This window comes from Lynx rufus, unplaced genomic scaffold (genome assembly GCF_022079265.1).
Source record: "Lynx rufus isolate CCGP_SWC_20201006 ecotype Redwood Valley unplaced genomic scaffold, mLynRuf1.p SCAF_18, whole genome shotgun sequence".
Taxonomy (NCBI): Eukaryota; Metazoa; Chordata; class Mammalia; order Carnivora; family Felidae; genus Lynx; species Lynx rufus.
This window is the reverse complement of record NW_025814832.1, coordinates 29,761,268-29,776,378: the sequence shown is the minus strand read 5'-3', so window position 1 is coordinate 29,776,378 and position 15,111 is coordinate 29,761,268. Positions and strand designations below refer to the sequence as shown.

The window sequence follows — 15,111 nt, the reverse complement described above, 5'->3', positions numbered from 1 at the left end:
ATTACATGACAATTCTGAGACTTTAAACTGTTTCATAAAGGCCCCAAGGGTATGGGAAATCCTAAAATGATCTCATATGTAGTCACATGTCACTGCTTACCGGGAAATAACACTCCACATTCCAAATAGATTAAATTCCTAACCTGTTTATATGCTCTATTCTAATTATGTTCCACTCTGAAGAACTCTTTATTAGCTAACCACTATACAGACTGAAATCTCACTATAAAACATGTGTACGTCCTACAACACGGAAGACTACCCCTTAAATCATCACCTACAGAATCAGAATTTTGAAGCATGTTGTGGATGGGTCTTTTGGTTCTGAGAGTATCGGAGAATCATTAAAATCCTGAAGAGTGTTTTTCTTTAAAGACTCATTAGGGCACAATTTAGCATTAAGCATTTATTAAAACACGTAACAAGACAAAGGTTGTATTCAGTTTTAAAAATGAACAGAAAAGCTTTGGCCTTTTTCATTTACATTAAGTGCAAGCCATCGGTACGGATTATAGTATTCTGCTGAAGCCTCAGCACCCTGACAGAGCCCTTACTGCAACGCAGAAGATACTTTTCTTTAAAGGGTTCAGTACGTGGGAGGGACCATGTTAGGCAGCTAAAATATTTATTATCTCATGTAATCTTCACCATAAGGTGCTTAACTCTTAAGAGTTGTGAGAATGCCTCCCAGAATTGCTTCTCAATTTCATACCGCTTTGAAAATACATTTCTGGGGGTAGGGCCCCGGCATTGGTACATTTTTAAAAGCTCATCAGGGGATTCTGATGCAAAACCACAACCTAGAATCACTGTCATATTTAAAAGCAGCAGGATCTTAACTCAGAAATAATCCTCAGCAGCACAGCTGACTCTCTCCAATACACCATAAACTCTGCAAGGGCCTTGAGAAACTCTCCAACAGGCTTCCCTCACATCCTGGGTTTCCACCTTCTACTGACCTCCTGCTGTCACAATGTCCCACAGAACTACAAACATCAAGCAAAACAAGGAAGCAAACAACTTGACACTCCTTTTTCTGAAAAATTCCGAATACCTTTTGTTTTGGGTCAAGCAGCGTGTATGAATAGTAGGGGTGCTTCGGAGCAGAAATTTTCTCATTTCTCTACACAGAACTGTGTTCACTTAGACAGAATTTGCTACTTGCAGGATATAAATATGTGGGTATCAACGAGACAGCAGCCAGAAAGAGTTTAGCTAAATTGTCTGAGCAATTAATCAAAATGGAAGTGTAACTCCCATCATTTGAACCTCCCCTCTGAAGCCAAAATAAAATGTCAAGATTACTTTCAGTATTTTCAACAATGTACTTATTTTCAAAGTGTTCTTTAAGAAGTGCTTCATAGCCAGGGGTGGGAGGAAGGGGGAAGGGGGTGCCCTGAGTGGCTCAGTAGGTTAAGCATCCAATTCTTGACTTCAGTCAGCTCAGGTCATTGTGAGATAAAGCCCCTTGTCGGGCTCCATGCTGTTTGGGATTCTCGCTCTCCCTCTGCCCCTACCCTGCTAGTGCTCTCTCTCAAATTAAAGGGGTGCCTGGCTGGCTCAGTCAGGAGAGCAGGCAACTCTAGATCTCAGGGTTGTTGAGTTCAAGCCCCATGGTGGGTATAGAGATGACTTAGAAATAAAAGCTTAAAAAAAAAAGTGCTCCACATATTTTCCCATAGTTTTCTTGGTTACAACGTATGTGAAATAGGGGAATTCAATTATGAACAGTTCATTTAAGAACAGAAATAAGGTGAATCTTTAGTTATACACTGACCCAACTAATTAATAAGCCACAACACACTATATTATCTGTGTGCTTTTCATGCTTTACCCTCTGGCTTTTAAAATTCTATCAAGTATTTCCATGAAGTTTCATATTCCCCCCCAACATGGCAAAAGCACCCATGACATTAGTTAGTAAATTCCTAATTAAACAAGAACCCAGTTCAAATCCTTTCCATAATAAAGTTCTCTGGCATGAATTTCAATCCAAATTTTTAATATTTAGGGCACCACCAAATTCCACCATTCAACAGTACCTAGTGCAACAAATCAAGAGACATGCACTTACCTGATCTAAGAATTCTTGGGGGCAGGCTTCCCACACAGTTGCACAATATAAATTGTAAAAATTGTTAACACGATACATATAAGAAAATAAAAGTTGTTGGTTCAAGATTAACTCCTATATATACAGAGTCAAAGTCCAAAACCTATGGAACAGGGGCACCAGGTTTGTTGAGCATGTGACTGTTGATCTCAGGGTCATGAGTTCAAGCTCCATATTGGGTGTAGAGATTATACAAATCTTAAAAAAAAAAAAAATCTATTGAACACCTATCTTTGGGGAAGCTCACTCACCATAAAAATGGATATATATAAAAAAAGACCATATTACAGCAGTGGTAGGGTGAACTAAGTGAATGACAAGGCAGGAAAGGGAACAATGGGGACTTGACCCAAAAAGGCCACATTGGTGAGGAGGGGTGGGAATTGTTTGAGAACCAATATGGAAGAACACAATGAACAGGTATCAGACCTATTCTCTAGTCCTAGTTTCATAATCATCTCTGGACCTCTGCTTCTTCAGTTCTAAAACAGGGGTTACAATTAGGTAATCTAAATCTTTCCAGCTCTAATATTCTGTTCATTGGTTCTATAGCTGTATCCTTCCCCACATTTGAATTTAAAAACTGTGGTACCCTGCGTATTTAAAGCTTTAAGAGTGGATACATGTAAATACCTTCTGTCCCTCAACATTCTCAAGAACAAAGACTCTGTTTTGGGTTAGGGAATATTTACTCATCAGCATGAGAGTCAGAATGGTTAAGTGACTGGGGGAACCTGGGAGTGGCTCAGTCCTTTAAGCTTGATTTCAGCTCGTGGTTTGTGAGATCCAGCCTTACATCATCTGGCTCTACACAGACAGGGCAGAGCCCGCATGGGATTCTCTCCCTCCCTCTCTCAAAATAAACAAACATTTAAAAAAAAAAAAGAAAAGAAAAGAAAAGAAAAAGGGTAAACTGAGTGATTTATCAGCAGAGTTAGCAAAATCACGGTTTTTTCCTAGCTGCACGTACTAACCCATTCTGCCAGGTAGTGTTACACAGAACTCGACTTGGGAGTAAATCCACATCATGACCCGATTTTTGCTAGTAAAGTTGCAGATTTGGAACTAAGCTTACTAAACAAAGGGGCTGAAACATCAGTTGCTAGTCATTTATACACTTTGTTATTCTTTGTTTTGCACCTGTCTGTCAGGAATGCAGTGTAGCTTTAGTTCTTCCTTGAAATGTTACTTCTAGCAGGCCTACTCATTTCAGGGCTTTTTCTAAGCTTCAACTTTTCTACTTAATATTCTTCAGAATAAAGAAAACAGCTCATTTTAAACAAGAAGTTTATTTAAACAACGAGACGTTTGACTTGAAGGGAAAACTATCTAGGATTCATTTCTTTTAGAGTAATTTATCCCTACTTAAAGACAGATTGCCCTACATGTAACAGCTACGTACAAAAAAGTTATAAAATTGTCCTTGGTTTTACAATGATAAATGAAAAACATTAAAATTCTCCAATCGAACAAGGTATGCAAGGATTTTTATGTTGTTCTTTTTTTGTTAAACAGTGAGAGCAAAATAACTTACTGGAATATAAAGATAAGAGCTGAATGAGCATGCCACTAATGGAGAAAGGGGGTATTTTCACAGAACCAGTATTTTTCCCCATCCCATCTCCATTTGATGTCGGTCAAAACATACCATTGGCCATTTAGTTAAAAAAAAAATGCAAAATGCTTGCGCACATACACAGTTACTTTATGTACAATAAAGGAATGGGGAAGGGGAAAATGAAAGAATAGAGAAAACTATACTGTAGTAGTCAGGATGTGGTGGAACCAAATTGCGGTTTTCTAATTGAGAATGTCTTCTTGGTCTGGAGGAACAGAGTTCTGGAGTAAAGTAGCAGGTTCCCTTTTTAGTAGACACCTCCTGTCTGCTGCTGGAACACATCAATTGTATCTTCATCCTCCATTTCCAACTAGCATGAAAGAGATAAAACAAAACAAAAAAAAAAAAAACACAAATGGAGGGTCACTGATTATCAGCTCTTAAATCTGTAACTATCAGACTTAAGTACCCTGAAAAACTACACAAGTTCCACCCAATTCCAGTGTTCGTTATTTTAAACAACCCCTAGCTTAATGTAGCATCAGGCTTGGGTTTAAATTAATCTTTCACTTGGTCTTTATTTCAGTATAGAAAACTTAGTTTTTAAGTGAAAAAGCTATGTCCAAGAGTTAAATCACCTCACTTTTAATTACTGAAAATTCAGGTCATGATCTCATGGTTTGTGGGATCAATCCCCGCATCAGGCTCTGCTGCCAGTGCGGAGGGATGCTGCTTGGGATTCTCTCTCTTCCTCTCTGTCCTTCCCCTGCTTGCATGAGCACACTCTTTCAAAATAAATAAACATTAGAAAAAAAAACTCAAAGAAATACAGTACACTCTTACATGAAAAGCACACAGTTGTTATTAAAAAATAGGTTTATATGTGTAGAAATGGAACTATTCCTAAGATCTAGTATTGCATTAAAAACAAATATAAAAAGTAAGCAGCAAAAGTGGTTATAGTATTATTATATTTGTTTTCAAAAGTGTGTGTGCGCGAGTGCGCATGAGTGCATACCACGAATATATATCCTCACATATGCACAAAGCACAGTGGTTGTCTCTGTGCAGCAAGGGAAGGTTATGGCAAGAAAAAACTTACTAAAAAACTAATTTAAATTTTAAAATGCTATTCACAAACTAAGTTTTGTAAGGCTCACTACCCACCCATTGTACATAAAACAACCATGTTTAGAGTGGAAAGGTCTTGGTACCTATGGCAGTGCTGTAAAAGAAATAATCTTTGTTATTGGTTTATTATGCTGATAATTACCTCTGAAAAATACTTTCTAAACACTGGTAATTTTGGAAATAGAACAAGAACCCTGGGTACATAAAGACAAGAAAGGGAATCATTTCTAACACAGTTCAAATATACTAAAAGTAAGGGTATAGCATTAAAATGTTAATGACTAAGCCTCAATCCCCTCTTTGTAAAGTGAAACAGCATTCAGTTGTAAGAATTAAATGAGTCAAAGAAAGTTAAGTATTTAAACAGAATGGTGGGCACATAATTATATTACTATTAAAACTGGTCATTAAGATGTTCTAATTTATCACAGTTCTGCTACTTAGTACTGGGAGAATAATTCTAAAATGAATCAATTTCATTCTACAGTGAATTCAATCTCAAATACTACAGTGAGTTCAATTCCAAATTCAATTTGAAGATTTTACAATGGAGTTGTGCAAAAATCCTCCTCACAGTTAATATTTGCAGCTAGCACTGTAGAAACAAGAACCTTTTTTACGGTGGTGGGCGAGAGCATCAAAAGACAGAAAATACATTCTCGACATCAGAGTTTAGCATAATGGGTTTTTATTCTTTTTAAACCATGAAAACATGTCTTCAGCCTATCCACTGAAATAAAACTCCTGGGATGTTAAATTTCATGGTGAAACTTGAAATGCCTTCAAAGGATAAAAGACTTTTTCCTGTCTCTCATTCACCAACAGAATTCAGCTCCTCCTTGTGGCTACATACTATAATTGCTTCTTAGAGACTCCCCAAGGGAAATTACTTTAAGGTATTCTTCCCTCAAGTACAACTTAGACATTTCAAATTTTTGAAGTTTATCAACAAAACCACAACCAGGGTAGGCTACTTCACTCATACCATATTTATTACTTGCTAGTTTTTATGGAGTGATAAATTCAAAAGTAGAAGAGCTCCAACTTAAGTTTCTATCAAAATATTCTTTCCCCAAACTAGAAGCCTTAAGTAGAACCTCAGAGGGTAAAAGGAAACAAAGACAAAGAGCTTCTGCCACGGAAGACAGCCCAGCTGATCCCTGACAAAGCGAAAGAACTGAGGTGATATGTAAAGAGATTAAAGGATCAGACTGTGTCACCTTTTGCAGAAGGCTTTGGAAAGCCACTTATTATCAAGAACCCAACACTGGTCGAGCTAAGCCATCGAGAGACTTGCAGTTGGGAGCCCAAAGATGCCTTTAGTTGACAAGGACAGGTCAAAGAGAATTCAGCATGAGAAGTTAAAATGGCCAGGATCGACAGCCAACCAATCACCTGTGGGGGAGCCTGGAGAATCATCAAGAACTGCAGCAATGAAAACAACATTCTGAATTATTTGCTCCGAATAATGCTGGCAATAGGGAGGAATGGATTAAAGCAACCAAATGACCTATTAGTTTTACAAAATGATAATTGCATATTAAAAACCTCTGACATCTCCTGAGAAAATACTAACATTAATATTCCTATTATTTTCCCTTCTGTGCCCCTTTGGTCATATTTTACATAGTTTTGAATTCTGGCGAAGAACTATACTGCAATGTCTCAAAGTTCACAAATTAACAAACAAGACTGTTGAGCAAATTACAAACCACACTGACTTTTCTAGCTAGCACAAAGAGATTTTTTTTTACCTGTGCAGGTGTGTCTGTTTCATTGATTGGCTGCCCATCAAATCGGAATCTGATCTGCCTCATTGACAAACCCTACAAGAGAGTTTAAAAACAGTAAGAATGCAAAGAAAACAGTAAAAACTGAAACCATATGCATATTTAGCCACAAATATATTAAAAGAGGGACCCAAATAAATAATCAATACATTAACATTTCTATGTGGGTAAAAAGATTTGGTAGGATTTTCACTTTCTTTGAACCATGTTTGTTTTTCTTTGGAAAAGTGTTCTTTTTTTAAAAAAAGGTCTTTTTAAAAAAGCTGTTTTGCTTTTGAGATCCAAGCTTGGATAGATCATATACCTTGAGTCAAACAGTACATATAAATGAGTTAGAAAGATATTGAAAAGAAATTTAAAGTTAACAGATACAGCAACATTCTTCCATCCATGTTAAAGAGCTCTCCAAATGGGGGGGAAAACACCCTTCATAATGAAAACTGGAATTCACCTAAGTAAGTGTAAAGATTAAGTTTGCCTTAAAGCCACTTCACCTTCATTTCTATCCAAACAGCTCCTATCGCTAAGCAAAAGTAACCTGTGTCCCAACCCAGCACCATGCTAGGGACACCACAGGAATTCAACAAGTTTTTACCCTCGGGCAGGCAGGACATTCCCACTAGAACTGTCCTAAAATCATTCATAAGCACACAAGCTTGGAACTATGGAATAGTTCAAAAGAAACACCTGCTTTGTAAATTCCATTTTAGTACTTACCCAGACCAACAATTACTATTTGTCAACCTCACTACAAAGTAAGCTCCAGGAGGGACAAGAACCTAAGACTGTCTTGGTTATACTGTATTCCTCGCACATAGTTGGTACTCACAGGTATAAGTTACTGATGGAATAAAATGGATGAAATGCAATATCATGATTCGTTTTACCATGATTTGTTTTATTTAAAAGTACACCTAAAACTAAGTTAAGGAGTAGCTTCATTACAAAAAGACAATTTAAAATTTATATTACTAGAGTTTAGCTTCAAGAAATTTTTATGTTTTTAAGGAGATAAATGAGCCTGAGCATGCCCCTTCTGCAAAGCAGATTCCGATGTTGTACTCATCATTACCTACCTGACACAGGGGTAGGAAGAAGGGGAAAGGAGCAAAAGCAGCAAAGCTGTTGGGAACTGCAGCCAAATGAAGATAGGAAAATAAACTATCTTTAGAGATATGTATGGAGATAATATGTGTACATATTACCTGGAAAAATAGCATAGGAAGCATCCTACAAAAAAAAAATCACTCCTGTATCATACTCAAATTACAAACTGTAATTATTGTTACACAGAACACTCTGCTTTAATTTACTTAAGAAAAAATTAAACTGAATTCCTAGGACTAGAATACTGAAACAAAGTGCTCAATAAATACTTAGAGGACACTTGTATTCCTTTAACAAGGATTCACTGTATCTGTCTTTAAAACTACTTCTAACATGAAGATCATGTTACTTTCCTTTACAAACCCTGGTCTTTGACACTAACACTTTCAGACTAGCCTGTCTTAAGGAATACAAGCAATTCCCAGACCAGATAAGGGATATCCATAACCTTAATTCATTTCTCATGACATCCAAATTTAATTTGTAATTATGCAAAGCAACCAAGAATTAAATGCCAAGCCATTAAGTACTAATTACATATTTGCAAACACTCCATTGAAAACCCATTACTTTAATAAAATACTAAGCCATATGCTGGATCTTTCCTCTAGTACGTCTACTAGTACGGTCCTAGGTCAATGGCATGGCCGTTCAAAACAAGGGGGGGTGGGGGGAGCACAGTCCAGAACACACATCGTATTCCTTCATGCTTTTCCTTATCAATAAAAGCTTTTATTTCGCCACAGATCAAAAACCAAAACCCAGGAAACTTGCCTTTCCAATTCCATAAATGACATCAACTCAAACAATGAATTTATGTTAAACCAGTATTTGGGTTCCACTTCTGAATAAATCGTATCTCTGAGCTTTGGCTTCAGAGATGTGCCACAGAAGAGCTGTGTGAGGTTATCTCTTTGGATCCCCATTCCTTCATTTCACAAAAATGAACTGGAATAAACCAATGAATCAATCTATGCTCTCTGAAAGTCACAGTAAATGCACACTAGAATGAAGTAGTATGCTCTCAGCAGAAGGCTACACGGTGACAAGTGGGCAAACTCTAATTCTTCATGTGAATAGAAAACTTCTTCACAATCAACCTCTGGAGACAGTTTGAATGTCCTCTATCATTCTACAAGCATTTACTGAACACGTTCTATAAACCAGGTACTGGTCTAAGCTCTAAAGAAATAGTAAACAAAAAGACCCCATGCTCATGAAGCTTACATTTTAGTGCAGAGACAAATATACATCAATGCAAAAAACAGCTGAGAGGACCAAGTGATGGGAGCAGAGGCACTCTGAATTAATCAGAAAAGTCTCCCAGGTTAGTGACTGAGCAAGAGTGGAATAAAATGGTTGAGGGCTTGGCACTATCCAACACAAACACAATGTGGCAGCTCTTTCTGCCCAAAAGGTCCTGTCCCTGTGCTTTAATTACAACCACCTTTTTGCACCGGGGGATATGGATGGACGGATGGATACATATGTATATGTGCCACATATGCAATTTTAAAATTCCCAATTGCCACATTAAAATCAGGTAAATATTGTTTTAAATCGACATACTCAAAATCCTATTATTTTAGCATGTAACTAACATTTGAAAAGGTGAGTACTTTACTTTTTTCTCTGCTATGAGTTTTCAAAATCTGACATATACTGTGCACTATACAACACATATTAATTTGGACTAGCCATGTTTCAGGTGGTAAAGTCACATGTGGCTTGTGACAGCACACTGTTGAGTTTTGAAGAGCACAGGTTTCAGTAGAGAACAGAATTTGTTGGTGGATTTTATTATAGGAGTTATGAAGCATCATCAGGATGATCCCAAGTGTTTGACCTCCCACCTAGATGCTCAGTTTGAGATGCCTATTAGACATCTACTACAACTCCCCCAAAGATCTGAGGCCAAATGAGTTCAGCAGAAAGTATGAGCATTCAATTAATCTGGATAAGAAATCCTTACTCAAGAATCCTCAACTGTCAAAAAACCAACCAAACCAAACCAAAACCTTTAGCTACGCAAATTAGGTTGCATAAATATTTTAGACTTTTGAAAGGCTCTATCTACACTTAAAAAGCAAGTAATCAGGGGCACCTGGGTGGCTCAAAGTCAAAGCATCCCACTCTTGATTTCAGCTCAGGTCATGATCTCATGGTTCATGGGATCAAACCCCTCCCATTCTCTCTCTCTCCTTCTCTCTGCCCCTCTCCCACCTGCTCATACTCTAAATAAATACATTAACTTAAAAAAAGAGAGGGGAGTAGAGAATCAGCCCAATTAGGTGATACTTCTTCAACTCCCTCCTTCTTAGAATGAGAGAAATAAACATTTGAAAAGTAAACAGGAATCTTGTTTCAGTCAAAACTCTGAGGTTATTCTCAACTTAAAAGGAAATTGAGAACAAATCTTTTCAAATTCTTCCTGGATCATATCTTTAAATCATATCTGCATTCTAAGTGATATGCAGTGGAATTACATTTTTTATGGATTACCAATGCTTCTTTTTCCCATACTGCAAATTGAGTGGCCCCAAGTTTAGTCAACTTAAACCTAACTGAAAAAATTCACAAAAAACTTTATTTACATGAGTAATACACTAAATTTAACATACCAGGAAAACCCAAAAGCTCTTGATTGACCAGCTAACTCAATCTCATAGATCTCTTATAAAGACAATCTGCAACACAGGATGTGCTGTGTCTTTGTTTTTCTGGCACATAGTATAATGCCCTGGCACATGGTAAGTATCTGGTAAATATCAGGTAAGCAAAAAAAACTCTTTTGAGGCCCCAACAGGAAATACAGGAAGTCTTAAATATGAACATTTTAGGATGAAGAATCAATAGATATGTATAATAAAATATTAATAGTTAAATCTAGGTGGTGAGCACATGAGCATTCAAAGTATTTTCAACTGTGCACTACGTTTGAGTTTTCATATTAAGTGTTGGAAAATATGACCATCTGAAACCTTCAATTTATCGGGCATCTGGGTGGCTCAGTTAGGCAACTGACTTCAACTCGGGTCATGATCTCACGGTTCATGGGTTTGAGCCGCATAGGGCTCTCTGCTGTTGGCATGGAGCCACTTCAGATCCTCTGTGCCCCCCGCTTCTGTGCCCCTCCCCCAGTTGTCCCCCCATAAATAATATAATATAAAATAAAATAAAACCTAAAATTTAGTAACGAGAAAAATATGCAAAGAATTTTGTTGAAAACCACTAAATCTATGCATGCTTCTATTTTGCAAATGGTGTGCTACGTAAAAGTTCTACAAGATGATTACCTTTTAAAATCCCCCTCTAACCTGAGGGGGCACTAGTGTTCAAATATGTTAAGATGCTAGAGCAAAAATTCTTTAGCACAACTAGTAAGTACATATTTACTAGTTGTTTAAGTGGATTTCACCAAAATTCTTCAAACAAGAGTACACTAAAAACTCTTTGTCTTTCCAGGGAGCTGTAAAATTAATTTATATGGTGAAGATAAAAGCATTATAAGCACATTCTCACTATAAATTATTGTAAATACACCAGACATAAAATAAAGCTTCAATCTCAAAAAGAAGTTTATTTTGTTTCTTCCAAATGCCCTTAGATCTCATGGAGGAAGTCCAACTATGAGCTCAAACTCAACCTCTCAACTTCTGTAGGTTTAAATCTTACTCTATTTTGAGCCTATTTTTAGGACAATTTGCAATGCTGACAACTGATTTTAGTCTAAAAGAATGGTTTTCCCAACTTTTACATGTTACGTATTCAGGGTTGAATAAAAAAATACTTCTCCCAGGTTATTGTTGAATTAACTGATCTAGGTATCAGAGTTTTTGTTATACTTACAAAAGTCATCTTTAAAGTTGCCTCTGTATTGTTACAGACTCAACCTCACTAAAGGAAGCTTCTTTGTTTTAAACCTGGCATTCAACTCACAGCATCTATTCATTACTTCCTCTTTTTGCTGTCTATTTACTAATTCCTGAGTAAAATGCAAATGTCCCTATAACATAGGAATGTTTTTGTCTGACTCAGGAGGTTAACTTTCTTTCTTGACCTCTACTATTAAAAAAATATAACAATTTTATATGCTTCAGGAAAACTGCAATGTCGCTAAACTCACAATTTAACTTTATTTCCAAACTGGTTTAAATGCTCAAAATAAATTGTTTTGACACCACACAAATTTTAAATAGACTTAAAAAAAAAAAAAAAAAAAAAAAGAAGAGAGCCTGACAAGAAATTTTATCAAGTTCATCCTTATTTTCTTATAAAAGTAAAATCACATCCCCTCGGGAACTAATCGCATGTTGTCATAATTTGATGCATTCTGGCACAGTACTAGAATCATAGAGCATATTAGCCAAACCATCCTAAGGATTTTCATGAAGCATCAACATACCAAGGGTATGATAAAATTGATATGTTAAGTATATAAGTGCATTCATTCAACCAAAGAAGTCTATTATAATATTATGCCAGTCTAGTGTCTACTCTCAAAAAAAATAAGGTTTTTTTAAAAACACGTTTTATGGGAAGTGCATATGTCATTTCCTCACCTGTCGTTCACAATAGGCTTTCATTAGTTTACTAAGTGGTGTATGCCTCTTAATCTTAAACTGCACCACAGAACCATCCTGCCCCGCCACCTTCAAATTAATATGATCGTTGTTCTCAGTCTTGACTCCTTCCTGTTGAAAGAAAAATAAAAGTGTAATTTGGAAAATGTGAAAAACAAACACCTTTTAAAGTAGCAGCAGCCCAACTTGCTTCAGAAATCAACAGGTTTCTCATTCTGTATGATAAAAGAGCATACAGCTGTTTTCGGCCGCTGAAATCAATCTGAAAGATGAAAAATCCTGGAGCAACGACATTAAATAGCTGTCACAGAAACAGAAAAGAAGCCTTAACATGTAATACCATCAGCGATAACAATCGATTTTTAAAGATGGGTCCCACTCAATTTACTGTCAAGAACTCCTAAATCTGAATTTTCTAAAAGAGCGTATTTTGCATCTCTCTCAAAATATGTGTTTGCCCCGAAAAGATTAAAAATAAGTGTCTTTTCCCTTTATAAAGTGCTTTAAGTACCGAATGCAAGGATAAAAATCTAGAACTTGCAACTAATAACTCATTACAACTCTCCTGTTAAAAAGTTACAAACTCTGTTTAGGAACTTAAATCTCAACTACATTAAAAAAACCTAACTGATGAATACCCGTCGGTTCTCTCTTCAAGCAGCGGTAATAACTTAGAACCACTATTAATGTTCGCCTCTATGAGCAGCCTCATTTTTGTTTATTTTCAGTTCAGAGCTCTTACTCTCCCCTCCCCTTTGTTGTCATGGGTCAAATGCAGTTTTCTTGCAACTCTTCCTTGTAAATTTCGACCCTACCTGAAGTTCATCAAAATCAAGAGTAGATGGAAATCTGTAGCCCCCAAATCACTTCAGAAAGGAAGGGGGAGGGGGTGTCACAAAACAAATCAAACGAAAGTGCCGTGTGCCAGGAAGAAGTGTGCCCTAGTCCTCACGGAAAGAACCTCCCGGTGCCTCAAAACCCGCGTTAAAAAGTTAAGCCCTACCAAGTCTTTCTGCTCGCACATCTGCCTCCCAACTTCTCGAAACCGCATGGTCTCCGCAGGTTAGGGGTTATCTGGCACTCAGGGAAATGCCCCTGCCCTGACCCCCTGGGGACCCTGAGGCCATCAAAGTGGGAAACACTCCCCGGGAGTCCCCCCAACCCCGGCCACTCGCGACGGCCCGATGGGGAACCCATCGACAGCCCATTGATTCGCCCCGAGCCCTCACCAGGCCAGCGCGGCCCGGGGCAGGGGTCCCCAGATGCCGGCTACCCCCTCCCCTGAGGGGGAAGCCCCGGGCCAAGGGAACTCCCCGCCACCGCGAAGGCGGCAACACCCGCCGCGGCCCGGCGCGGGGTCCGCGGAGGGTGGGGACACCGCGCGCCCTAACGCCCCTCCGCACGCGCGCCCGGCCGGCCGGGCCCGACGAGCCCCGCTCGCGGCCGGTGGGCCCGCGGGCGTCCGCGATCCGCCCGCCCAACTCGCGCCCGGCGCGCACTCCGAGGCGGCCGGGGGCGGGGGAGGGCGGCGGGGCCTCCTCCGGCGCGGGAGGGAGGAAGAGGGGAGGGAGGAAAATGGCGCGGAGCGCCCGGGCCTGAGCCGCGGCCAGCCCCGTGGGGGGCCCAGGAAGGCGCGGGGAGCCCGTGGCGGGCTCGGGCCGGACCCTAGCCCGCGCCGTGACCCCGACCGCGCGGCGAGGTGAGGAGGCCGGCGCCGAGCTCACCTTGGGCTTTTCGTCGGCCATGGCGAGCGCCGGAGTCTCCTCAGCTGCCGCTTCACAAAAGAGGTACCAGGTCCGCACCGAACGAGCACACAAGCAGCACCAGGAGCGGCAGAAGAAGGAGGCGGCAGCGGTGGAGGAGGGAGAGGGCGCGCGCACGTCGTGCGCTCCCTCCCCCCACCCTGCGTGCGCGAGCACGAGCCGCCGGGGCTTCCCATTGGTTGCCAGCTCGCGGGAGCGCGCAACGCTTACATAACCACCCCCACCCCCCGCCTCGCACCGCCCCGGCCTGGGCCCGGCGCCCGCCAGGCCGGCGGGAAGAGGCGCGGACACGCGCACCCGGCCCGCCGCGGGGGCGCGCCTGGCTCTGGGCGGGGCTGTATTGTCCTCCTTCTGTGGTGGAGCTTAATCAAAATGGCTTCCAGCTGGTCCTCGGTGGGGACGAGGAGGCTTGAGGCCTAGACGTGAGACTCAGGCCGGGGAAGGCAGACTGACTAGAGGAGAAAGGGGGAGCCTAAGTCAAAGCCCTAGCATGAGGTTCTGGAAAAAACCCTCTTGTTTAGTGGCCTAAATGCAGCTTTCCACACGGTTGTGGGAACATCATACTTACTCAGCCTCTCATCCTTTGAATTTTAAAGCTTCAGCCTCAGCCCGCTTCCCACCAGTCTCCTGCCTCAGTGCGGTGCCTACTTGTGTCTTGCTGGTAAACCCGTACTTCGTTAGCTGAGGAAAGATGTTCACCTTACAAACCCCTTACTCATGGCCTGGCTCCCAGCCTCCAAGAGGAAACAGGATCCGTCCGAGAACTACCCCATATCGAGCTTCCAAACCAATCAGTCAAGTTAAAAAAGAAGTAGGTCCCTCCTGTCTTAAGAACAAACAATCCAGACTCCAGTGCAGTGGATACCTCCCGCTCCTCTAGGTAGGCTTTATTGATTATTTCCTTGGTCCCTATGCTTTCTTCCGTTCCTCCCTTAGCATAGAAAAAGACTCTCCCTCGATTCTATTTCCTTCTTAAGTTACCACCAAATCTCGCTCCATTCTTGGCCAAACATCTTGAAAAACTGTCCATGCCAGCTGCCTCCACTCCCTCACCTCCCACTCACTC

General features: G+C 40.2%; 1 protein-coding gene across 1 annotated transcript; it reads right to left on the bottom strand.

The window, feature by feature from the left end:
* Positions 1-3,383: 3,383 nt before the first annotated feature.
* Positions 3,384-14,141, bottom strand: SUMO2 (small ubiquitin like modifier 2). The gene is made up of 4 exons (XM_047081428.1): positions 14,007-14,141; positions 12,262-12,393; positions 6,557-6,628; positions 3,384-4,041 (listed from the first exon to the last, which is right to left on the bottom strand). Exons 1-4 carry the CDS (start codon positions 14,025-14,027, stop codon positions 3,979-3,981), a joined length of 288 nt encoding a protein of 95 aa, XP_046937384.1. The 5' UTR covers positions 14,028-14,141; the 3' UTR covers positions 3,384-3,978.
* Between the last annotated feature and the right edge of the window lie 970 nt (positions 14,142-15,111).

Excerpts from the sequence above, each read along its gene's own strand:
- SUMO2 (XM_047081428.1), bottom strand. The coding sequence starts at position 14,027 with ATGGCCGACGAAAAGCCCAAG. Across the intron at positions 12,394-14,006 it reads TGGCCGACGAAAAGCCCAAG|GAAGGAGTCAAGACTGAGAA; the intron begins GTGAGCTCGGCG and ends TTCTTTCAACAG. Across the intron at positions 4,042-6,556 it reads AAACAGACACACCTGCACAG|TTGGAAATGGAGGATGAAGA; the intron begins GTAAAAAAAAAT and ends CTTTCATGCTAG.